We start from the raw sequence: 27,505 nt of genomic DNA on the forward strand, positions 1-27,505 counted from the left end.
ACTAGTTACTGGCTAGGTTTCCCCCAAAGTGGAGAAACTTGTCTATCTCATGTAATTTAGTGTATCCGTACTTCTATTTTGCAATTTAAATACTTGAATTTTATTAAAATTTACCTAACTGAACTTCTGTATTCCACACCAAATTAGTAATTACTAGCCTCTGAATTCCCACAAGTTCAAATATTCTAAAACATAGCTGTGTTTTTTAAGATCGAATTTCAACACTCCAAATCACAAGTAATAAATTCTCAGACTTAGTAAAACCTGAGCCATCATCTCTGCAGTTGGCTTCCAGATCTGACCCTTATGCTACAGATCCAGGATCATCTGCTTGTATACAGCTTTCCTCATAATGGCTAACACACACACACACACACACACACACACACACACACACACACCTTTGTTTCTTCACAATTGAAGAAAAAGATTGGTGACACAGCATGAGCCAAGAATCCAGGATTTCAAACTAAGGCTTGATCCCACATTCAACTCTTTGTTGTGAGATACCAGCACATAATTGAACCCCTCCAGCCATTAACTTGCTTACTAATTCACTAAGAAAAGCCAGAGCTTGTAACAGTTTAGATTTCATATGGCTGTTTGGGGAAGTTGAAGGAGATGATGTGATATTTGACAAATGGCACCTATAATCAAGCACACCCTGCTCATTGTCAGTGCTATAACAAGGAATCAAATGGCTTTAATCTCTTCAAAAGCGTTGATAGTGATGACTGAGATTGAGGTTTGGAGTTCTCAGTTTTAGTCCATAAATGTATTTCATTGGGTGTATTGAGATCAATTTGATAACCTCACCTAAAATATCTCAAGCTCTACTGGTAGTCTGTGACCCAGAAGTATCCTCCAGCAAGAGAAAAGGTGGAAGCTATCTATATTTGTAATGCTTACAGCAGTGCATCCTATATTTGTCTGCTGCAAAACAATATAAGAAAAGAACATTCCTCCATGGATAATACCAGTAAAATAATTTCAACCCAATCACAAGTCTTTGCTAAAACCTGTTTCTACTTTTATTGACCCTAGTGTTCTGTGTGAATACAAAGTTTACAGATCTGAGTCTCTCAGGAAATAGGATTCAAATGTGCTTTCTATCCAGTGACATGATTGTTGGGAAATGGATATGCTAATTATCTAGAGTTGGTCATATACATGAATCAGAATATCACACACTACTTTTAAAGTTACTATGTACTAATCAAAACAAGGAAAATGAAAGAAAAATCTTTAAAAAAATAAAGATGTTATACCACACAATGGATACTGGCATGAGAATCATTTTCCAAGCAAATTTTACAGTAGAAGGCTTTTGTTTGAGCATGAAGAAACACCACAGTCAGGCCTTCAGAAGACATAAATCAGTGGTCAAAAATTAAACAGTCTATTCAAAGATATTATTAAAAACGTGCAAGGAACCAAAATAGTATTGTAAGAATTAAGCAACTTCAAGGTATGTCTCAAAAAAAGCATTTACATCCTTACTTCACCAGCATTTTAAATATAGCACAGAAATAAGAAATTAGTTCATATGTTTGGTGGAACTTTTAGTTAAAGATAACTAAAAATTTTAAAATCTTAGCCAGAAGGTTTTGATTTTCTTGATTGATTTTCAAAAAATAAGACATTTGTCTTTTCTTAGCTGTAGTTCCATCATGGAAGAATTTTGCATCTGTGTCCTGTGTTCTTAATATTGCCTGAAATAAATTTTATTTCACTTTTTGGCACTTCCCCAAATATGCATGGTAAATTATAACAAAATACTTCTCTATTAGAAATAAAACTGACTTTTGCTTTATATATTTGATGAAGTAACTCAAATAAATTTACTTAAAGTCCACTGTAACTTTATGTTAGGAAAAAGCAGTGGTGATATTAGTTATTACTAATCACTGCATCATAGGTACATATCACCTATCTGGTATAGGAATAAAGTATTTATTTAGTTGCAGGTTCATCAAATGAACAATATTTTACTTAGGGCACTAGTGACTTCAGAGACTGCAGCAGCATACCCTGGGCCTGCACATGTCTGCAGAGGTCCTCTGCTTATATATTATGACTTCAGGTTTAGTGTTTGTATATAAGTCCTGGGTGTGTGAACAAATGGGTTTCTGATTATTGTGCCTTCCTTTGAGTTCTTTTCTCTCTTTATTTTTCCTATACAACTCCAATGTAATAGTTTTTGTTTTAGCTTAATATATTTTTATATATATTATTATCTCTTAGAAGCCTGTTTGCTTTCTAAAGAGAAACAGAGAACTAGTGGGAACTGGATGGGAGGGGAGTTGTGAAGGAACTAGAACGAAGGTGATTCATAATCAGGATATATTGTGTAAGAAAAATAATCTATTTTCAATAAAAGAAAGAAGTTTCAAACCTTAAAATAAAATTGCCCAGTAAATCAGAAGAAGTAAGAAACTAGTGATTCAATATTGACAGTTTCAGAAGACTCCTATTCCATTAAGGTTGAAATGGGAAGGTAAGATGTAGAGCCTCCCAAAATTTAAAAAGCTGTGAAGAAGCAGTGGGGTGTGTGTGTGTGTGTGTGTGTGTGTGTGTGTGTGTGTGTGTGTGTGTGTGTGTGTGTCTGTTGTTGTTGTTTGTTTGTTTTGTTTTATAAGAAAAAAACAAGTAGGAAGAATCAGAGAAAAGTAGAAATTTAAACTAAAGATGGCCAAAAGAAGAAAACTATTCTCACTGGAGTTAAAGTCGGAAAATAAAGAGAAAGGCTGTTCTTGTTTTTATAATTATGAGTGAATGAACATCAAATCCCTCTTTAGGTCACAGAGGTTAAAGTGTTTCTCACTTCTTTATTGGTCTTTTTGTCCTTCACCCACAACCAGCTGGCTTTCTTTTGTCTCACAGGTGTTCAGTCTGATTATCTTCAACACCCCATACTTGGCCAGGGTATGAAGCCTTACCCACTCTTTCACTTATAGGTGTTCATTAGACAAATGTTTATGAGAACTTGTTACACAAAAGGCCTGTGCCAGCTTGTGGAATCTGAACTGAGCTGTTATTCACACAGATACTATTTTTATCTCTGTCCTTGCTGTTAGCAAAGTTTAAGAGAGATAAGTGAAGAAATATTTAAAACTGGGTTATGTCCAAATATACTCTAAACCATAAACTAGGTCTTCTGGGTGCTAGCCTCCCTTTTTTTCTTTTAATATAAGCTATGTTCATAAGAAACTTGATCTATTCTATCATCTGCTTCACTAATGAATGCTAGAAGGCCAGTGAAAGATATAGATGTAGATATCAGGTCACCTGATTTTCTGTTAAGCTTTTGTGTTAATTTCAACATCTATCATCATCTTTCCATTAAGCCATTTATAAAATATTTCAGTTTAGAAACTCAACAATAAATCACTCTGCTAGACAAAAACATATTTCTTATTCCATTTCTCATAAAATTAATCTTTAGTTAACACCTAATTTTAAAGTGTTAAGCAATCATGAAGCTATTCCAATAACACTGCTAATTGATAAAAAATTAAGTATTGCTTTCATCAAATAAAAAGGGATTTGAATAATATACAAGATACCCATGTTCCTTGGCAAAATATCTGATTGAATAGGAAACCCATTTCCCAGGGAGAACATTTCACATTTACTCCTCAAGCAGAGAATAACAATCATAGAGAATCTGGGTTGAAAGAAAAACTCTACTGGGGAGTCCAGCACACTCTCCTGGTCTAAGGTAAGATTGATTTCCATGGTATTCTTTTGTTTGTAAAAAGTTAGATCTAACTATTCAACCAATGGGTTTTCATCAGTATGCCCACCCCTAAAAGAGAACAAAAGTAGTTGTATTATTTGCTTTCTAATCCAGAAGCAATACCATGTTTTAGAGGCATTCCTTTATAACTGTTGTAAATAACTTTGGGAAGTTATTATACCCTATACTACTACAGAGCTGATCAACTTGGACAGTCACTAGCTAGTGTTCATAAGGCAAAGTCTAAAGGTTTCATTACTGCATCAAACAAGTTAACTTTTACATTAATAAATCACTTGATTAAATCATATCTGTTTGCTAAAACAAAATCAATCATTGTGCAAGCAAAGGCTTTTAAAAAACAGAAAGGAATGAAAGTGTATTCATCACGGGAAGGCCATCACATTTTGTTACTACCGACAAGTCAGAGCACAAGCACTACAGATAAACTCACAATCTCACACTGGAGGGTTGCTGCACACACTGGATGTACTATGGAACTGGTAATGCCACTTACCATCTATGTATGACCCTGAAAACACTAAGGTTCTCTGTGAAAATCCTAAGATTGCTTGGCCTACATTTACACTACATACTTAAGACCATAAAACATATGAAAGTTAACTGTCTACCAGGTACTCAGATGTGGTAAGCTAAACCTTCCACAGAAGTTTCTAACCAGGTAGAGCTGTTTTAAACTATTGGAGTTCTTACTGAGATTATATGTGAAATATGTCTGGAGATCATGGACACAGTTCCCTAGTAAATAAAAATGCTTATATATGTTTATATAAAATGTTTATGTTTTTACTCCATGATGATTAAAATCTCATAAGCCTATGGATATTATCTTTATTGATCTCTAAATAACATCTTTCTGCTATAATGAATAAAGTTCTCTTCGGTGTAGCTATTTAGTGTCAAAGAAAAAACTCCTTCTGGAGACTTTAGGCAACGGGTGACATAGGGATGAGAAAGCAAGTGATCTGGGGTAAAAGAGTTTGACTAGTGGGTCCTGGCCTGATCTGCACTTCAGAACCAATTGAGGAGCCTCATCCCCACCCCTACTCCAGAGGATCCAATTTAACTGGTCTGCTTGTACCTTTGGTAGTGGGACTTTCCAGGATTGGCAATAAGTCATTGTAAGATGCAGCCAAAGCTAAGATCTTCTGAAGTTTCAACACATGCTTTGTGAGGTCTAAATCCTGCTCTCCCTGTTAATTCACAGTACCCTCTCAAAGGCAAAAAAACAGAGTCATTTGCAATAACATCTAAAATTGAGACACTGAGGTAAAAAAAAAAAAATGTTAGGCCATATTTAAATAGCAAATCTGTTAATCTCTTGGTACTCATTAATCATGATTCCATCAAAGTTTTGGCCTAGCACAATTCAGCAACACAGACTAGGTGATAACAGAAGGGTAGTGCTACCCAAAGGACTAATGGGCAACTGTTCACATGCAGACAGGTGAGGTTGCTTCCTCTTTTTATCATGCTGTTCTTACCTGTGCTCATGGGGGATCATGGAACTCCAAGGTTGACACTTGATGCCACTCTTGGTGATAGATACTGTCCCCTTGTAGCTGCTTCCTTTACCAATGATGCAGTTTCTAATGTAGTCTATTGAATAGCACAGAGAGAAAATGTTAGAACTATGTGAAACACCTACTGTACTTACTGGAGAGGAAAAGCAAGAATCCACTTCAGCATGTGAGTCACCAATGGATGCCAACTGTTTCCAATAATACTGAAAATTCTTGCTAAAGCTTGTACTAGTATTTTCAAGCCACACATTTCAGAATAATACAAAGCAAACAAGTCAAGTTGTCATACAATTTAATTTTTGACTATATAGTAGAGGCTAACTACAGAGATTAGTCTTCGTCCTTAATTTGGATTAGTTTACATACTCAACTGGGTAGACCACTGTGACTTGATTAAATAAATGTGCCAAAGAAAATATTAAAAACAAAACTTAGGTAACTTCCAAATCTATTTTAAATTCTGAAATAAAATGTAAGCAAACAAAACTGATTTGTCTTATCTCAGTAAAATTATGTGAACTTGTTTTTTTGTGGTGTGTGTGTGTGTGTGTGTGTGTGTGTGTGTGTGTGTGTATGTGTGTGTGTGTTTGTGTGTGTGTGTGTGCATTTGCATGAATTAACTACATTGGGTTAGTTATTATTCTACATGTTTTTTAATAACATTTCACTTTCTAACATAGAGAACTGAATTCTAAATAGGGGCATATTAGTTACAAAACAAGAGGATGTGCAGCTAGCCAACTAGAGAAAGACTGAATAAAAATCACAAATTATACTTCAGACATGTAAAATCATTGAGATATGCAAAATTGTTCTATTTTCTACTATTAGCTTTTACTTAAAGATTCAGTCAATTGACATAAAGGTGTCTGTATTTGGTATCCATAACCTAATTCAATAAACACAATATGTTCTTGTAAAAAAACACTAACAAAATAGCATTAATTTCATAGGTTCAATCCATAATTGTTAGTTCATATGAATAAATATTTAACCTGTAAAATGTATATTCAATATTCTACAATTATCTCATTAGTATACTTTGCTTTTAAACACTGTAAATACTTTACATACCATAACACATATAATGTAATATTACATAAAAGACAAATTAACAATTTCTATTTCTCATTTAAATAATTTTAAATCATTTATACATGAATTCAACTTATTTGCCCAAAATCTCCATGCTTTGTTATCATCACCCACCACCACAATGACATGAGCCACACAAAGTTGTTATAATTTAGAATACTATCTTAATCTTTAAAATTTGCCACAGTATAAGGTACACCGATCTCACAGCCTAAATGACATTAGAAAATGAATGCAGAAAAGACTAGCTGAGGAGAGAGAGTGATCTAAATTAAGGAACATCTGTGAAACACAGCCTTCTGTCTAATGTTGTGTCCTGACAGTCATCATAGTCAGGGCACAACATTTTACTACCTTAATCAGTGACTGACGATAGCAAAGGTCAGAATCTGACCAGGACATCAGCACAGAAGACCTATGTGTTGATAAAATGCAAGTCTATATTTTTATCTTTCATTTTGTTATGTAATGCTCAGGAAGAAGGCAGTTACCTTTGTTTTCATAGAGGTCAAATTCATGGCCAAACCCTTTTTTCACTCCACTTGACATACTATTGAAAGGGAACCAGTGGCATCGTTTTCTTGTCTTATCAAAAACAAAGGCCCTGAAAAAGATAGCTGAATGAAAAGAAAGAATACTACAATTTAACAGTTTTTGCTTTGTTTATTTAATGGGCACATGATTTACCAAGGAGGACATATAGAATAGGACATTATTACATATTAAAATACAATGGTGGTATGTGTATTTCCTATTTTGATGGAACAAACAACAAAGACAAAACAATTGTTTTATAAGTATAGATTAGGAAAAAACAGATGAATACTCTGAAGAAAGTTTTGACATTAATTTCAATGATATGTAGAAAAATGAAGGTTTCAACAAGCAAATCATCGCATATAACTACCTAGATAATTTCTGAAGGCTTCAGTAGTTTTGTTAGTGCCCAGTTAGTTGGAAGTTTTTGTTAAATGAAAGTGATTACATTTGCAATATTATAATTAGCATGCAAAATTTGTAAATATACAAATATGTTCTAAAAATGACATGTCCCCTGGTGATGTAGCCCTGTGTCCAACTTTTGGGATGCTGAGACTGGAGAAATGTATCCAAGGCCTGTATAGACTGCAGAGTAACTTCAAGACAGACATGAATAGCTTTGCAAGTCCCTGCCTCAAAACAAAACAAAACAATATAAAATGGATAGGAATATAAGTCAGTGGAAGTAATTTCCTAGCTTGAAAAATGACTTAGAGTTCGGTCTCAGTCCTGCAAATAAAATAACTATAATCATATTCCTTAAATTGTGTTAGGCTGAGTACCCAGGCACCTGGCACAGATAACTTTCTTCTGCTCTTATCTCTCAGTCATGGAAGCTTCCTATTGAAGTAGGCAGTGTGTTTTTCCCAGACTCCTGACCATTTACTGAGAATAGCAACTGACTGTAGGAACCTGGCCCCCTCACAGCTCAAAGAACTTCCCAGAGAAGAGTGAAGAAGAATGTAGGAGGTGGGAGATGGGGAGGAGTGCTGTGAAATGTTGTCCCCTGGACACAACCTGGCTGCTCAACATAGGAATTCACAGCAGTGCTCACTGCCTACACAAGGCCAAGACAGTTGAAAGTTCCAGTATGGAATGACGACAGGCTCCGGATGACATGCCCCCAGCTGGGGCACTATGGCCAGTTGATGGCTGCTAAGGAAGAAAGGGTCACTTTTCTTTCAGGAGTGTGGCCACTGGTAGACCAAGCATACTTCAGTAGATGGCCCAAAGCCATGCACAGATAAGTACCACTAACTGAACTTATTGGGTATTTTTTATATTATTATTAAGCACAGGGATTTTGAAGGGAAATGTATTGGGGGACCTGGGAGGTATTGAAGTGTTGGGGGCTAGATATGACTGAGACACATTGTAATCATATAAAAAGATTTCAAGGGAAAATGTATTAGGCAAATCCCCACTCCTAAACAGTGTCTTCAGAAGGAAGAAATTGAACAAAATGTTTGGAAACTGTCACATTAATATCCTTGTTTGGTGAGTCATAAAATGTGAAATTTACTACAGAGAATGGAAATCCTACTGTAGGGATGCTATGTTCCTAAGTCAATGTTCCCTAAATAAGTTTATCAGCATGGACCTTTTAGTTCAAAACTATTAACATTAGACAATATGTTTTGAATTCATGCTCTTGGGGAAGATGTCCACATGTGTCCCCACTCCTGCAGCTAATGCTAGACTGCTTTTTCCACTGCCTATTAAAAGTATTTGCAAAAAAAACAAAAACAAAAAACTAGTAGGTACCCCCAAAGTTCTTCAGATTTTTTAAAGTACTGTGAACCAGAAAAGTAGGTTTGATTTCCAAGTCTATAAGAACCTTTCTTTCCTTCCATTGTAATAGAATAGGCTCTCCAAAAAGTACTGCTTTATATTATTTTACACTTCTCTGAGAAGTGTGTGGGGCCATCACATTCCCTGCATTAGATTTTTCTATAAATTTCTTATAGATCTTATTTTCAAACTCTGCATTAGAAATCCACAACAAAATGTGCTTCCCTTATTCTCTTCCCCTACCTTTCAACTCTGAGGAGGGAAGACTGGACTTGAAGCTCCAGTTTGCCAACAGAGCATCTCCATAAATTTACACAGCTCAGACGCTGATTGAGAGTTGCCTTTTCTGCCTTATTTTCCCCAACCCCAAGGCTTTTATGCAAAAGTCAGAATAAAACACAATTATCCCAGGGATAAGCTTACAAATCCAATTCCCACTACGGTTGCCAGGAAATGTCTTCATGAGAGTGGCAGTTTGGCTTTAAAAATAGAAAAGAGATAGTCTTTCCCCTGCCCAAGCAAGCTGAAGACCTTCTGAGACCGTGTCCTTCCCTAGGAGCCCACAATCCTCATTTCTCTGAGACAGGGAACACTAAATGGGAACATCTCACATGAAATCACTGAATTCTGTATTCTCATAAAGGGCCACTGTGAAAACAGAGTATGCAAGAATTGAACATTGATAGAATTTCTTCAAAAATACCACTTTTAATAACATGAATAAAAAAATCTAGGGCCTCTTGCATTCTAAGCAGGCACACTGACACCGAGCTACATTCCAGCCACACAACCTTTTGTGAACAATTTCTTTATTATCGGAGTTCATGTGTGTGCAGGAGTGAATCCATGTGTACCACATGTGTGCAGATGCCTTTAGAAGCCAGTAGAGGACACCAGATGTCCTGGAACTGATGCAAGTTCTGGTAAGGACCCTGATATGGGTTCTGGAAGCCAAACCCATGTCCTCTGCAGCAAAAGCAGCAAGTGTTCCTAACCACCAAATGAACTTTCTAGCACCCAATGTTATTTTTTAAGGTACAAAAGAGAATAGAAAATTAATCAAGAGAATACATTTTTGAAGAATGGTGTCTGTGTGTGTGTGTGTGTGTGTGTGTGTGTGTGTGTGTGTGTGTGTAGCTCTGTAGCTCAGGCTCGTCTTGAACTCATAATGACCAGCTTCCTTTGGTTTTGGGGATTATAAGAGTGCACTACCACATCTTGATCAGTAAATATATGTTCTTATTGCCATTTTGGATAATATTTTCACCTTGCTATTTCAAAATTGTAAGTTTTCTCCTCTGAGATCACTGGCAAATTAATAAGGAATTCTAAGTGACAAGGGGCCTGTCAAAAGGTAAGACTGTCTCTACTTCAAACCACTCAAGTCTCAGATGGCTCCATCACTTCCCACCCTACCTTTATCATCACTTTCTCTGACTTCTTTGAAGCAGTCTGTACTGCTGACACCGATCTCTCTAGGCTTTTATATAATTCTCTCAACACCTTTTATTTAAATCCCTACAGAGATGGTATAAATTGCAGTAAATTTTGGCTGTTGCCCAGTTCCTACCCAGAAAATCCTTGCATTGCTCTGCTACAAAAGAAAACAAGAAACACAACATTTTAGAATAAGAAAGAGTCCAATTTGGTTTTAGCTCTATGTTAATTGTTCAGAATCCACAGAACCTCAAATGGTCATTCATGTCAACTGAGAGATCTATCTGGAATGAGTTCAAGCTAGACTCAAAACTACTCTAAAGGACAAATTGCATTGACTAACAAAAGGGAGATGAAATATGATCACTATATATTTACTTTATTTGAAAACTTTTCAATAAAGAAAGTGAAATGACTTACTTGCATGTGAATGGAAGGCCCTTATTCCTGATACATCTGTTGGCACACTCATCTGCCGAGTTCATTTTTTTGCTTTTTATCTTCAATAATGGGTCTTCCTTGGTGAGAGTAGTCTTTGCTGACTTTTTGAATTCATGGAGTGTATTTCTTCTTTTCTTCTGCCCTTCTATTAATACAAAAATTAAATAGTTCAATGTGAAAGGTTTTTAATAATTATAGAGGGGTAAATTCCTTAAGGAACATCTTCATGATAATGATTTTATAGTACATCATATAGTATACCTCTAGGGGGTGGAGAGAGTTGGATGAGGATGCAGAAGAGCAAGAGAAAGTAACATTATAATTATGTAAAAACAGATAATTGCTATGTAAATTACTAATCTACATCCTTTCAAATGAAGGATGCATTGAAAAATTAGGACAAAGTTCACCCCAAAGAATAAACAACCCTAAAGAAGAGTTATTTCAAAATTAGGACAAAACTCACCCTAAAGAGATGATGTTCTCCAGACAACACAGAGTCAAGCATCAGTGCCAGAGGCATATGTATGCTTTGTAATTAAACTGTTCATTCTCCGATCTGTGGCTCTTTATATAAATTACGGTGCTAACTAGGTAAGTCTATCCAAAGGCATTGCAGTGAGAAACTTCTCACTAGAAACTCTGCATTGGACAAATTCTGCTGACTTGTTCTTTAAGTGCTTCATACTATACATATTTTAGCCCCTCTCTTTTTATTTTTGTACCAAAAAAAATGTATTCAGTGTTTGGGACACTATTTCTCAATTTCATAAAACTGTTTGTATTGAGATCAGGCCAAACACTGTAAATCAAATGTATGTAAAGCTTTATCCTTTAATGTAGCAACGGCATTTTTCTTCATGAAAGGACAAGACCTCTAGATAGTATGAAACTTACTATAAACTTGAAAAACAGAACCAATATATCCTAAAGATCTTAAATTTGTGAATAATTTGAAGATAATAAGAATGTGTTCCATCATTCTTAATTTCCTAAAAATATCCCAATTTAATACTGATCAAACTAATTAGCGTAAATCATCACATATAGAAACATGCATATCTACATGTAAATTTGTTTAATATCCCTTATAACAATGGTAATTGAATACATTCACTTTTAACTGGAACTGAGTAAAGACAATGAGAAATTAATTGGCCACTTGGAAGACTTCAGCCTGGAAATTTAGAGGCTCAGCTTCAGAGATAGCACTCAGAACAACTCCCATTGCCATCATTTATCTAAGAATGTATGTGGAAATGTGATTTGTAAACATTTCCTGAAGATTTGATTCAGGGCTATCAGCTGAAGAGAAGCTTGCATGCTACAGCAGGAAATGCATTCCTGGTCTTTAAATGTGGTGAAGTGTGTCAAGAAAAGAGGGTAACGTTTTCTATGCAGAAAAGTTGGGAAGATGGCTACCAGAGTGAAGTGCCAAGAATGGCATCATATCCTGTTGCCAGCAAGCACTGGCTCTGGTTGGTTTGTTAAGTATGCAGATGGTACTCAGTAATATCTATCCTAACCTAAAGTCAACAATAAATAAGAGAAAACATGTACTTCTCTAAGTTCTGAATTATTTTCAAAACTCCAGAACACAGTCTCCAAAAGACTGGTACATGGGCTATAAGATGCAAACAATATGATGTAAGAGATTTTATTTAAAGAAAACCTTGTTACATAAATTCAATCAAATAATTAATCAGTATGTTTATTTAATGAATCTGGGGTCAAAATTCCTTGACAGGCAGCTAAGGCTGGCATTGTCAATGACTTGCAAAGTGACTTTGTTTAATTACATGAAATTTTAATATACCAATTCTTAATTTATAAAAGAAAGGTTAAATTAATAAATTGAGTTATTTGAGTTATTTTCATTTAGTAAATATTGGGAGTATAACTAGTAATTGCAATAAAATGAAAATTTTAAGAACTTGGTATTGTTTTTTAAATTTCTTCACTTAATTTCTGACATAACTGTTATTCTTACAATAAAAGAAGTCATGATACTTGCAGATTGACATTTCTGTCACAGAATCTGGTTAGTGAGAAATAATTTTTCCATCATGAGTTTCTTTTTCTGTGGCCTTATTACACTACTTCTTTGGTGCTCCTAATATTTCATAGCATGATAATAATTTCATTCCTTATAAATTTAAATATTTCCTGTGATAGGAGCTTACATTGAGAAATGCTTAAGTTTTACCAAAATTGACTATATGTATGTTATGTATATATCAACATGTGTGAATTCGACCAACTAAGAATATAGCATTGGTCTTATGTACAATGTGCTTTTGTATGTGTCTAAGAGTAAAATAAGAACACAAAAGTAGTTTCGAAATAGCTATGATCAGGATTATGTTCCTAAGGCATTTTAGTAATTATAAAACAATGCAGAGCCTCTGGCCAATGCTATAAAAGAGTGAAGACTGTTCTGGAGAAAGGAGGTCTCTGCAGTTATTAGCTCTGATTAATTTTACAGATCCTCACTTGTCCTATTGAAATGTGTTAATGTATGGTTTTGCCTCATAAAGCAAGCTACTCTCACTTGCTAGTAAGAGTTCCATGACAAGAGACCAAAAAGCATCCTGAAAAATAAGTAAATCCATAATCTCCCTTTATTGTGTAATAAATAGAAGGCCTGGAGCTTCACAGTGCTAATAAGGACCAATCAGAACCAGATACCAAGAATCCCTCGGCACTGTGACATGTGAACTTTCCTGCATAACTCAGTCTGTATACTAGATCAGTAACTAAGTACTTATGCATCATTTAATTCATCCATCTATAAAACTAATTATTTCCTTAATAAGAGAAAAAAAGGCAAAACAGAGGTCATTCAAAATTAGCTTCTGAAAATGCAATTCCTTTGCTGAAAGTAGATTTCACTGTCTCTTCCTCATGTATCAACTGATGCTTATTTTACTAAAAATAATTAAAAAGCCAAGCTTAATTTGGGAAAAAATTCAAAAATATGTTTGGATCAGATTTTTTCTACTATTTTTTGAATGTGTCTGTTAGTTGAAGTTTATAAACAAGAAATCCAAGGGTAACACTGCAAATTTATCAGGATTTCCTGTATTTTAAATTATGTTCCTTTCTCTTTTCCCAGCCCAGTAAAATATTCTGGAAGGTACCTTTCCTGAAGAACCTGAGGCCCCTGTTTTAGAACTGAGATCACTAGGGTCCTAGTTGAAACCTACAAACAGAAAGCGAGGTCAAGCATATCAAGGCAGTTGTGGAAAGACACATTCTCCCCCTGGCCCCTGGGCCTCACAGTCGTTTCTCTCAGTACCTCATATATTTTCTTCTGTGTGGAAGAACCTTGGACTTCAAAGGAAAGCCAGGCAAAGGAAGGATTTGCAGGGTGTGGAAAGAGCAGGAGTCTGGTTCCCCATAACTGAAGAAAACTACCCACATGATTAGTGATTAACAGTTTGAACTGGCAAGATGTTAAGATGAAAGTCTACAAGTAATTGATGGAAGGCAATGGTTGTGACTGGAGAATTTTAACTCCTAAAGACAAGGATCACAAAAAGAAGTCCCAGTTTCCACTGTTACTGTCTAGGACTCAGACTCACTCTTTGCCAGCAATGTACTACTCCATTTTGGAGAAGTTAATTTCATGGTAAATGAAGACAGTGAGAAGGAAGCGCTTTGGCAGGTTTAGACCAAGTACTGGTGGCTGGGATGCAACATAATAACCTCGCTTCTGAAGACTTATAGGATAAAGTGCTCATGGGGAAGTTAAGAATCTATTCCCTCCTTTCTACTTCATTTTCTGGAATTCCTCATTGTAGATGTGCCAGTGTCTGTCCTTCTCTTCCAGCAACTCTCTTCCACTCAACAAATAAAGCAGCCATATGGAAGTGCAAATACTGTGTCCTATTGGTTTAGAATATTCAGTCACTGCTTCCAATAATCACTAGAGATCTCTTGGTTTCCTATGACATACAAGGCTACCATTCTATCCCATCTTTCTTATTTTTCCAACTACAGGCTGTAGCCCCACTAGGAACCCAGTTTACCAGTCCTAAGAGGTGACCTTCACTTTCGGTTTATAGATCTTTCTGGAGTATCTCTCATACTTTGTTACCCCTGCCCTTCAGGCAACTTGCCCGTTCTTGTGACTAGAGTACCAATCATGCTATAGCTCATCTTCTTACACATGACCTGTCTACGGCACACCTCTCAAGTCAAGCTTGAAAACTAAGCTAATGAAGTCTCGGCTATTCTATAATGACACTTACCAACACAAATTTTGTTTTATTTTGCTTTTTGATAATGCTGGCTACTTTATATTACTTAGCCAAATGATGTTTAAAAGTATGTTTGAGCTGATTGTAGTGTTAAGCTTTACTATAAGAAAAACTTGTATTTTCCATTCACTTAGAATTCAGAAATTTCTGTTTAGTCCCTTAGTTAACAAAGATAAATTTTAAGATGTATCAAATAAATCCAAGAATGCAGGTATCAGAACTGAGTTTTACTTATAACTTATTTCTTAGCACCATGGTACAACAAAAGCAAGTTCCTCTCCTGTTTGCTGAACTTTGTATTCCTAAAGACCCTTGTATACCAGGTATTCTCTTAGTGTTTAATTTCTGAGACAGAGTATTCAGTATTTGTTTAGCGATTTAGTGTGAGAGAATAGATGATAATGTTATGCAGTAGATGAATTCCTATCAAAACTGCTTGGATCATCCACATCAATATTTCTTAAGAATCTTCTTTTAAAAAGTTATCTCCACAACATATTCTGCTCATGAGTGCCTGTCAACATACTGGGGTACCCACTTCCTTTCTGATGGATAGCCATGCAAGTAACAACAACAAAGTAAGTGTTCAATGTTAGATGAAAAGTCAGGAACAAACTCTCATTACATATTTGAAAAAAGCTACTGTTTCCATTTGGGAAGTTGTTTAAGACAAGGAAACTGTTAAAAACAAAGTTGCAAATGCAACAAAGATGGGCCCACTTCTGATGACAATTTTAGTATTATCCACTTGAGGAATTATTCATAACATATATCTGTAATTCCCAAAGGCCCTCTCTTGGCCTGCCAGCGCACTCTCAGACTGCTCTCTATATACTCAGGAAACAAAGTCATTTCAACATTAGCCAAAGTGAAATATAATTACAAATGTATACCTCCTGCCAAAAGTGTGTCATGCACGCCAAAAAAACAAATGGAAGTTGTCTTTGGTCGATCTACTGTTTGACTTTCCAAACTGAGATCTTGCATTAGCTCAACTGAGTTCAGGTAACCATACTTCAAGGCAACAGCATTTTGTTTTTGAAAAGTGAAAGAAGAAAACTGGACCAAGATTACAATTTATGCTAGTACCCCCTAACCTAGCAATGTCTTAAAGATTCACCTAACATGACACTTTGTCAGGAACCTTTACCTATGCCCTTTTAAAGGGCCCTTTCCAAAGTGTCTGTTTTCAAAAGGAGTCACTTCCCAATGCAGAAAAAAAAAAAAAACAGGTGGTTTCAATATTTTTTATTAGCACTAGCTACTTCTTGTATTACATCAGATACTAGATCAGAGGTGTGATAAATGTCATAGTTAACTTATCTTAAATTATCAGCCTGTTTCCTTGTTTTCTTGCTTTTTAAAAAGTCACCTATCTGCTATTTGGGCACTTGGTACAGTCTTTATTTCCCCAAAGTTCACTGCCTTCTCCTGCTGTCACCCCAGTCCAGACACTGCAATAATAACACAATAGATACAGATGTTTCCTCTACTCTAGCTAATAAGAGAAAACTTCCTATACCAATACATGAGATCCCTAAATATCCAGGCACTCTGAACTATTCCAAGAGGGACAATTGTGCTGTATCCATACAAATCAAAGATGTGTTCCTCCCTGCACTGCAGCATCAACAGCAATCATCCATACCAGAGAGAGAGAAGAGAAGCTTGGAAGGAAAAGCTTTCTGTTTCATTTTTATAACATGTATATACTCAGAGCTTAATATGCCTCCTCCAAATGAAGACCTGCACAATGTCAGAATTTGGAGCTGAAGGTTGACTGGATGGACACTTATAGGAAATTCTCCTTTTGGGAAATCAGGAGTCCCTGGTTAGACTGACCATCACTCTCCCCTCTTCAAGCCAAAGTCTGTCTTCGTTCTTAAACTTAGCCAAACCAGCAAAGTTCCAGCCAGTGTTAGCACTTCATTCCTATCCCATAATTCCGGACTGCTTAGCTAAATGAGGTGGGGCCTGATGGGGGTGGGGGTATCACTGGGGGATGTTAATTATCATTTTAAATGTTTTTCAAACAGAAAAGGAATGTCAAAAGAAAGCATAATGAGAGGTTAGGAAGCCCCACACTACACATGGAGTTAAGAAAGGATGCTGGAAGAAGGGTAGAGAGCTTCTTGGAAGGAAAGAGCAAGGTCAGCAGGAGAGTTAAAGCAATCACAGTTTCCATGAAGCAGAAGTAAACTTACCTGCATAGGGGATGGTGACAGGAAGCAGGAGGAGGTGCAGGAGGACGTGCTGCAGCAACAGGACCGGTAGAAGTTTGGTCCCCCACATCATGCTTGCAGATCGAGCAGGCTGATCCCTCTGCAGGAGATGCCGGGCTGAAAGAATCCTGTTGTGAGCCGGTCGGTTCTGAGCTGCTTTTATTGCGATGAGCTAAGTTTGTTGTGTGATTAACTGGAAAGATCTAGGTCTGAACTCCCTCTTACGGTAAGAAACTGTTTAACAACAGCCCTTTACTCTCTTCCAGCCCCTTCCTTTCCTCAAACTCTCCCCCCAACAGATCCCAGCTCCCCCTTCCACGCACCCCCCCCTCCAGAAAGAAACTTAAAAAGCAAAGGTCACCTGGCCCCAGGCCAGCTGCAATTTGGAAGCCCGAGCTCCAGATCCTTGTGGCTCCTATCCGAGTAGGGAAGGGAGGAGCAAGGCTCAGTCCAATCGCTAAGTCAAGGCACAGGCACAACACCAATTCGCCCCGTTTGAACAGGAAAATGAATGTGTTTACATATCTATCTGGGAAAAGAGGAAGGGGAAGCAGCATAAGAAGAAAGCGGAGCAGTCCTTCTGTCAAATGAGCCCAGCGCCCAAGTCTGCGAGATTGCTGTGCTGGAGAGATCTATGGATGGAACACTGACCCACAGCTCCCTGGGTTTTAAAGCCAGTGTGAGCAGAGGGAGGCAGGGGTCAGAGCTTAGGACAGCCCAGGTAGAAAGAAAGTGGACAGGTAAAAAAAAAATAAATAAATAAGGGGGTGGTCTTGAGGAATGAGACTAAATAACAGCAGAAACAAAGCACCCAAGTTTTCAGGCCAGAAAATTGCCCTGTCCCATGCATGGGATTGGGATAGGCTACCCCAAATCACCCCGAATGGATTCCAAAAACGTTTTTCAAATGTCTCTTTTCTGATGTATCTGGTGATGCTTTCTCTTAAACTGTCTTAAGACATAGACATGTCCCATTGCTTATCCCTGACAAGCAAATAGATGCTCGTCTTTCTGAGCTTGTACATGGTCACATATGTTTGCATGCACTAAGACAGTTGCCTGAGATCCCTTGAGCTATTCTAATTTTCCTAAATAATGTCTGTACCACCTTTCTCCTGCTCACCACCACCCCCCGCACGAATCACACAATCTGAGGGGGAGGAGGAAGCACATGCAGTGGTGGAGGGGGCCTGCCCCCTGAGCATCACATTTTGGTGAGATCATTGCCCAGACTTCTCCTTTTATTCCAACATGGGGGTGGGGGTTGCTCTGATAAGTCAGATGACAGAGTACTTTCATTCTCTTGGCCTTTGAGGAATGGTTGCCTCTGTGTTTCTGAGGGGGATATCCATAAGAACTAGTACCTCTTCAGAGAAAGGGAACATTATCAGAATGTGAGACTCTCTCTCTAAAGTCGGCTGCCCTACAGGAGTCCCCAAGGGACGGGCTGGAGAGATGGCTCAGAGGTTAAGAGCACCTACTGCTCTTCCAGAGGTCCTGAGTTCAATTCCCAGCAACCACATGGTGGCTCTCAACCATCCGTTATGAGATCTGGTGCCCTCTTCTGGTGTGCAGATATACATGGAAGCAGAATGTTGTATACATAATAAATAAATAAATCTTTGAAATAAAGAAGTAACCAAGGGCAAAATTAAAGTCGGTAGCAGGATGGCTTCCTCTACCTCCACCGCAAAACTCCAAAACAGCTTCAACTGCCTGCAGAGACAAGAGAGGGGGACAGATTGGAGGGACAAAGAGAAGACAACTAAAAGATAGAGCGGAAGGAAAGAAGAAATAAGGAGGGAAGGAGGGAAGGAGGGAAGGGATAGGTTCTTGTGGATATGGGTATCTAGTGTTGAAGGGGAGCTCCTTTGGGGGATTTTGCTTTTAAATTTTATGTGTGTGCATGTATGTCTGTGTACCACCTGCATGACTGTTCCCTTCAGAGACCAAGAGAGGGCGCCTGATCCCTTGGAACTGAAATTGAGGTGGTTGTCAATTGAACCCTGGACAAGCAAGCTGAGATCTTGACCGCTGGATCATTTCTCCAGCCCCCTTTTATATTACTTGTTTCCTATTGCTCTTTCTTTTCATCACTTTTCTGTATAAAGAGTAATTCAAATATACTATTTTTTCAGTTCCTCTCCAATGTTCCAATTGTCTATTTTACTTTTTTAAGAGTTCACTGAACTTTCTAAAACATCTCATTTCAGTATATAACTGACCATGACTCTGGGGTGCCCAAAGCATCTCTAATGCTATATTAGAAAGTAGAGGAGATATTTAGAAAATAATTTCCCCTGTAAATTTCGTAAGTATAATGAGTGGAGAGAGGCAGTCAGATTTTCTGTTTGGGTCTTTTTCCTCTCTCTCTCTCTCTCTCTCTCTCTCTCTCTCTCTCTCTCTCTCTCTCTCAGAGAGAGTAGTGTAGTCTTCAGAGTTTACAGATTAGGGAAGGGCTCATGAGGACCTTGCCCTTCCTGAGGGTCTTGTCCATCTATAGGCAGTTAATAGTTGCTGGAAAAATAACATTTTCTTCAGTGGTTGCCCACACTCTTGTGAAACATTCTAATGAAACTATTGGTTCACTCCATGCAAAAAAAACAAAACAAAACAAAACAAAACAAAAAACAAAAACAAAAACAAAAACACTTGAGAAGTAGAAAGGGGATCACTGGGAAGATGAATGGGGACAGCAGTACAGGAAAGTGACAAGAAAAAGGACAATTTGGGGGTAAATTTAATCAGAATATAGGGGTGGAAAAATGTTATAATGAAACGCATTATATGCAAATAATATCTGCTAATACAAGTTTTTTTTAAAAAATTTGGATCAAATAAATCTGTGATAAAACAGAGCAACACAATACAATAAATACTCTATGCCTATTTTAAATTATACTTTCTTTTTATTTTATTCTGACAAGTTATTTGGTTCATTGAAATATTAGCTAATATTCACTTGTGTTTTAGTACACACAAAGCACTTTAAGTCTTCACAGTGTTTGATGTAAATCTTGGGGTAAACATAAGAAGGGACCATTACATGCCCCACAGTATAGTTAAGGAAACTTAAGTAAATAATGTTTGCCCAAGGTCACAAAATAGTAAATACTCAGGTGTTTGTTTCATATACACTGATCACAATCTGTAGGAAGGAATAAAGTTATTTAAGCCTCATGGGTAGCTAGAATTACATGTTCAAGATTGTAATGACCAAGGTTAGTCTAAAACTGAATATATAAGAAATACTCAGAACTTTAAAAAATGTGTACTTGTACAGGTGTTAGTTACTCTTTTATAGCTGTGCAAAGGCACCATGACCAAGACAACTCTTATAAAAGAAAGCATTTACTAGAGGCTGGCTTTCAGCTTCAGAGGGCTAGTCCATTAGCATCATGGCTGGAAGCAGACAGGCATAGTCCTAGAACAGTATCTGAGAGCTTTACATTCTTATTGGCAGACAATAGGCAGAGAGAATCTGGAGCTAGTCTGGGCTGTTGAAACCTCAGAGCCCACCCGCAGTAATTCACCTCTTCCAACAAAGACACATCTATCTTAACAAAGACACACCTCCTAATCCTGACCAAGCAGCTCACAAACTAAGGAGTTATTATGTGCGCATATGTGCGCCGTTCTAAGTCACGTTGGGTCACACATCCTAACGTCCCAACAACATGGGAAGCTATAAATCCCAGGCAAGCTTGTGAAAATAGCAATATCCCATCTCTAAAAACACTTTCAAGACATAAATAATTTGAAAGCCTTGAAATTTATAATGGAATATTTAAATTTAATAAGTTACTAGTACTGCCATTGTTTTATCTGCCGGTCTATCCTTTCTCTGAATCATAATGATTTCCCCTTCTGGTGCTAATTACCATGTTTTAACTGGTTTGTATAAACCTTTCAAATATGCTTGTGAAAATTTACATAAAATGAGACGTTTTCTAAGAGACTATTTTACATGCGATAATTTTTGTAACTATATAAACTTATATTAATTAATCATGTAATTATTTAAACACGAGCCATAAATTATCATTTTAAATCTGTCCTGAAATTGGGTTCTCTTGTGCATGAGGTGCCTGAGATGAACTGAAAGGAAACATATACACTAATGTACATTTTACAAGCTGTCTAGGCCTTTAGAACATATGCCAGGGGTAGTAATACGTCTCTGTGGTGTAGTGTTTGCCTACAAAGTGTGAGGCCCTAAGTTAAATCTCAGAGCATGGAGAATGACAATACCATGCACATACTGATATCTTTTTCAAAAGCCCGTCTTTGTCAACTGCAAGTGATGCATGTAGAAAGCTTACCCTCAATAAGATAATCTGTGATGTGATCCTGTAATCTCATGGCACTGCCGATTTCCCTGCATATGGAAAACTCATTCCACTCCTTAAGTGCCTGGCATACACCACTTGGCATTATGTTTTCTGATTAGCCCCCTTTAGATTCAAGTTATCTCCAAGACTTTTCAAATTCTAGCTGGATTACTTACTAAATTTATTAGTGTATAATTATAACTGAGTCTCCCTATCACCAAAACAGAATACAATGCTCTGTGTTACTAGCTAAACACTTCATACCTATTATCTCTTTCTTCCTTCTTTTTAAGGAAAATGGGGGACTGTTATGTATATTTAAGAGGCATATGTTAATAAAATGTCACTGATTTCCAAGTAATAAAACTGAAGCTTAGTTTTGGCAAGTAACTTACTTTATGTTAAAAAGATTTTTTAAAGTATGACTTGAAGCAACACCTAGAGAAACTTGTGTTGTGATTCCCAACACTCCTTCCAGCCTTGAAACTTTATGATTTCACATATGTGAAATCTTTGATATGTCCACATACCTGTGATCTTTGATACATACCTGTGATCCTTTCCGGTGCTTCTTCATTCCTTCTCTTCTCTCTCTCTCTCTCTCTCTCTCTCTCTCTCTCTCTCTCTCTCTCTCTATCTCTCTAAACATACCTACATACCTGATGGAGGCAACTTATCAATTCAGATTCCTCTTTCCAAATATGTCAATGTTTGTATCATGTCGACAAAAAACAACCAGCATACCTATCATTTCATAGAGTCCCTGGATATAATACTGATTAATCTAAGATGGTTCATTAAAGGTCATCTAAATGTGATTATACACTCAACCAGAAAGGTACAGCCAGTCAATGATAATTGATGCAAAATAACAATAACAATCAAAATACAAACAACCCAGAAACACTAAAAGCATTTATTGATATCATTGTAATGTGAAATCCTATACTTACCACAAGATTTTTCGACAAATATAGCTGTTTTGCTGAACATAAAGAAACAATGGACAAAAAAGTACTCATTGTTTGGAAGTCAACTCATGTCCTCCATGCATGACACAAGCCCAGGGAACACTGTCATGAGAGAAAACATTGTCAACTAGTTATTGTTCACAAAGTACCTGCCCAGGGAAGAATGCAATGCAATCCATGATGCCAAGAAGTCGCTGAGAGCTAAGAACTGGCAAGTCTTCATGTTTTACAGAAGAAACATGTGGCTTGACTGGAAACAAGGAACGGATTTTAGGACACATTATAGACTCAAGGCAAAGTCAATTTTCATAATTAGATCAATATTGATGAACCTCTAAAAGAACTCTACTGGTTATTTAAGTAACTCAAACTCAGCCATTCCCCCATGACTTTGGTCACACCCTCAGGAAATGTGTTGCAGAATTTGTGGTGAGACCACAATATAGCATCCAGGAACATGACAGGAAGAGGCAGAGCATATCACCAAGGGTGGGAATCATCATCTTCTTAAAACAGATAAGAGTCACTGTTTCTCTAGAAATTTGCTAGATAGACAGGCAGGCATAATTTTTCATATGGCTCACTGATATCTATGAAGCAACAATACCATAATATATATGGAGAGATTGTTCTATAGCAGGCATGGCTTGAAGCATGCTTGCCTTTGAGAGGAAAGAGAAGACAGGCATTGAGGGCCCCAGGAAATCTGAGCTGAAACTAAACTCTGATGCTGCCTCCTAGGTTTTGTGTTCTGAGCCACGTGGGACTGTTCTCTGGATCCAGGGGTCTAGTTAACTAACACTCATCACCTTGAGCTTAGAGGCCAGCTTTTATGTATTTCCAGGTGTTGGTTGCTTTGTTAAATCTGAAGTGCCCGAATGTTATAAACCCTAAGCACTCCACACCTGGCATGTGAACCCAGGCATATCAGTAAAATTCAGGAATTGGGGGAAATCGCCTTCTTTTGTCTGACTTTAGAATCCAATGAAGATAAAAATAAAAACTTCGGTGTAAAAAAAAAAATAGTCTTCATAGTAAGGGATTTTTCAAAGCAACTGTTTAATCCATTCATCTTGCGTCTTAAAAGCCGTGCCATAAAATTGAGGTTTCTCTTTCACAATATGTACATGTTGCATGTTTATTGTGGTCTTGGGGATATCTGAGGGCAACTCCATTTGCCAGATGGCACAGGAATTACCTTTCAAACTTGGGAGAAAAGGCTACACACACACACACACACACACACACACACACACACACACACACACTATATAGTACACAATTCATCTGCTGCATTAGCTATATTCATAATTACTTACAACATATTACCTATTTGATAAGATGGTAGTGTGGTGCTATATAACATATTTTGAATACCTGAATTTATATCTGGTTTATAATGGATGGCAGTATTTCTGGTTTATAAACAGTTTACACAGGAGTCCCTCGTCTATAATCCTTAGAGTCTTCCTGGTAAGTGGTAGACTTCTTGGCAAACTTCTTACTTTTATACTTAAATTCAGGAATATTGGCTTTCCTTAGACCTGTGGAGATTGTAGAGAGCTGAAGGATTACCAGATCTGCCAGAAACATTGCTTTTCTCTAGCTATGGAACATTAGCTTTGAAAGAAGAAATCCATAGTATCTTAAACTCCCATGCCTTTTAATTATTTAACTTTGCCATGGTTAAACAATTAGTAAAGCTACTGGGAAATATCAAAATTCTAGAACATGCAAAGTGTATAGGTTGGATATGGTACCTTTCCCAAAGCTTTAATCTAATCCAGAAAGAAAAGAGACAAAGAAAATGAGCCAAATGTTCTCCCACCATACCTCTAAAACAAAATCACGCCTCGTATACTGAATAGGCGATGACATTAAGCAGAACACCCACTATGGAGAACATTAGATTATATCTTCCTTAAAATACAAAATCAAACCTTGAGCTGGGAAATGGAGCTCAGTGGTAGAGTGCCTGCTCTAAATGGTTTTCATGCCCAGAAGTCTCTCTCTCTCTCTCTCTCTCTCTCTCTCTCTCTCTCTCTCTCTCTCTTACTCTCTCTCTCTCTGTCTCTGTCTCTCATGCACATGTACACGTACACGCACATGCATGCAAGCACACACGTGGGTTAAAAAAAAGAAAAAAATTTCCTTTTCTGGACAAACAAAATGTGTTCATTGAATTTGTACATCCTCTTGTGAATGGTTGACGAAATAATTTATCACTTGATATAAATATGAAAGGTTTCAGCTTTCACCTTGAGAGGTAAAGCAAAGTATTTTTTAAGCCATGCATCTCTCTAGCATTTCTTCCATTGGAAGCTGTGCTAGAATTCTTCTGTCTTCTAATATATCTTAACTCTTTAACACTATCACATCTTGCACCTCAGCATTGTCTGGAGTGTTACTTATCAAAAAAGTACTTTGCTTAATTGTTTATTTTTCCATGATATATGATTTCAACACCTGGCAATTAATGGTACTTCTTATGGATTTATTTATTTCCAGGTTAATGCACATACTGAGATAATGTAAACTCCAGACTTGATGGCTCAGATTGTATTTATGTAATTTATTAATTGGAAAAACCTAAAAGAATAATTGGTTGTACTTCTTTGAAAAGTTACAATAATAGAAATTGCAACAGATGCTCATAGTTATATTTATAATATGAAATGCAATTATAAATTTTGGTTACAGAGACTAGGCATACAAAACTCAAGGGACACATTTTAGGATACATTCAGTTTTAGTTATTAGAATTATTTTTGATACTAAAACATTTAAGATATCTCAAATGGAAAACACCTAATTTAAAATAAAGAGTGAAGACATGATTTTGGCATGGGGTATTAGGAGATCCCTTAGTGTTTTACAATTATTTAGTCCAGAATGTCGGCTAATATTATAATAAACTTCGTGTGAAACAAAATATGAACTAGACTTTCCATATGTGTCCATATATTAACTCATGTTCAAGAGAAGAAAAAACAGAAATCCATTTTATAAAGGATTCCTAATGAAAAATTACTAAGTAGAGTTTTACAATGTAAAAAAGTTTCGATCATGCCCAACTTTGCTTTGGCATCTTTCCTGGATAAATGTCACCAAGTTTTCTGCCATGATGCTAATGGATTAAATCTCTGAAACTATAAGTACGGACCAATTACATGCTTTCTTTTTCTAAGAGTTGCTACAGCCATGGTGTCTCTGAACAGAAATAGAATACTGACTAAGACAACTATATAGACTCTGAGTAAGTATTAGTCACTTACAGCTAGCACACTCAGTATTTTGTGTTTGTCTTTAAAGCAGGGGTTCTCAACATGTGGGTCACAAACCTATCTCCAAAAATATTTCCATTATGATTTATAACAGTAGCAAAGTTACAGTAATGAAGTAACAATAAAAATAATTTTATGGCTGGGGGTCCTCACAGCATGAGGAAGTGTATTAAAGGGTCACAGCATTAGGAAGGTTAAGAACCATGAGAATTATTGCTTTAAACAAAAGAAGATGATATTAAATTCACCATTTATTTAGTTTTAGACAAACATACACACACACACACACACACACACACACACATGAATGCCTACATCAAATCTTTTTATACAATATCATAAATGACTCTAAGGTTAGCTGCGACCACACAGTGAACTACCAGGTCTCTAAGTCATGTAAGACCTATCAATTTGCAAAACACATAAATGAAACTAGAAAGGGTTTGTTTTCTAGGATTCTAAAAGATCCAGTTCTCTGATATTTATCTTCATATGTAAATTCAGGACAAAATCCAATATCCATGTCCACAATAAAAACAATGGAGTTCATTTTGTGTTGGCCAATTACCCCTTGGCACCAGGCCTTCCCTGGAATATAGTTGATACACCCAGTGACACTCCATTGAGAATACTAATTTTTCCTTTTGCCTGTGGTTTATAATACAAAACTTACAAGGTATCAACATTGGACAATAGAATTCAATTATATAGTTCCCAAAACATTCAATAATATAAATAAGCATACATTTACAAATTCTACATTGAAATCATTACATCTCTGCCCTGAAAAGTTTAATGGTATTTCTGGAGCCACACACAAGTCATTAAAGTTTTCAGTGTACATGATCATAAATATGGTCCCCTTATATCTTTGTTACTTCACACATCTTTATATTCATTTATTGATTCAAAATACTTATGGAGTACCCTTCTCACTTCTAATAATTACACAGGGATATTTTTGCATGTAGGATGAGATGATGCCTCCCAAAGACACACATGCCCAATTCCCAAACTATGACATCTCGTGTATTTGTCAGCTTCCCACTGTTGTAACAAACACCTTAAATAAATAACTCATAAAGACAAGGGGTTTATTTTGGTTGACAACTTTGAGCCTTCCATTTTATTGTCAGGACAGGCACCTTTGCTTTGGACCTGAAAAACTGTAGCATGTCATGGAGAGCATGGCAGAGGAAAACAGCTCATCAGTAATGAGCAAAAGCAAAGAGGGGCCAGGCCCTACAACCCACCTGCACCAAAGGGCATATTCCCCGTGACCTAATGACATTGCACTGGGCTTCTTCTAAAGAGTCTACCATCTCCCCAAAACACTGGCCTGATAATCAATATTTTTTCCATTTTTTTTCATTTGAATTAGAAACAAGATTGTTTTACATGTCAATCCCAGTTCCCTCTCCCTCCCATCCTCCCCTGCCAAGCCCCCCAACCTATCACATAAACTAAATTTTAACATAAGACTTTTGGAGTATACTCAAGGGTCAAACCCCAGAATCTCTACATCCAGATGTGCCCTTCCTGTGAAGTATTTACAACACAGAACATTTCCCAATCATATTTAAAGAAATGCATGATGGCTAAAGAATCATTACAAAGTCACTGGCTTTAAAAGTTGACTAAGGTAACCACAGACTAAATGATGTGGTCTTATAATGCTCAAAATGAGTAAGAAACTGTTTCTGGGAGTGTTGAGGAATAAATGCTGGCTTGAAGGTACCTTGACTTTATCATGGTCAGACCAATGTCAGATTTAAAACCTAAATTTTCAAAGGGAATATAGTTGTGTTCCTTTTAGGCACCAAATTTGTAGTAATCTGTTTACAGCAA

At 36.8% G+C, this 27,505-nt stretch overlaps 1 protein-coding gene across 4 annotated transcripts in view; it reads right to left on the reverse strand.

Annotated features, from left to right (window-relative positions):
- Positions 1 to 17,686, reverse strand: part of Hgf (hepatocyte growth factor) — a 64,839-nt gene extending 47,153 nt beyond the window's left edge. For 2 of the 4 annotated variants that reach the window (XM_027393482.2, XM_027393481.2), the window contains exons 1-5: positions 17,433 to 17,588; positions 17,054 to 17,188; positions 10,567 to 10,732; positions 6,870 to 6,982; positions 5,245 to 5,359 (exon numbers count right to left, since the gene is read on the reverse strand). In XM_027393482.2, coding sequence (XP_027249283.2) covers positions 5,245 to 5,359; positions 6,870 to 6,982; positions 10,567 to 10,732; positions 17,054 to 17,144 — 485 coding nt within the window. In that variant the 5' untranslated portion in view covers positions 17,145 to 17,188; positions 17,433 to 17,588. Of the gene's footprint in view, positions 1 to 5,244; positions 5,360 to 6,869; positions 6,983 to 10,566; positions 10,733 to 17,053; positions 17,189 to 17,432 lie in introns of all 4 variants that reach the window. The other 2 variants (XM_027393483.2, XM_027393484.2) reach the window with 1 other exon arrangement.
- Between the last annotated feature and the right edge of the window lie 9,819 nt (positions 17,687 to 27,505).

The sequence above is a fragment of the Cricetulus griseus genome (genome assembly GCF_003668045.3).
Source record: "Cricetulus griseus strain 17A/GY chromosome 1 unlocalized genomic scaffold, alternate assembly CriGri-PICRH-1.0 chr1_0, whole genome shotgun sequence".
Classification (NCBI taxonomy): Eukaryota; Metazoa; Chordata; class Mammalia; order Rodentia; family Cricetidae; genus Cricetulus; species Cricetulus griseus.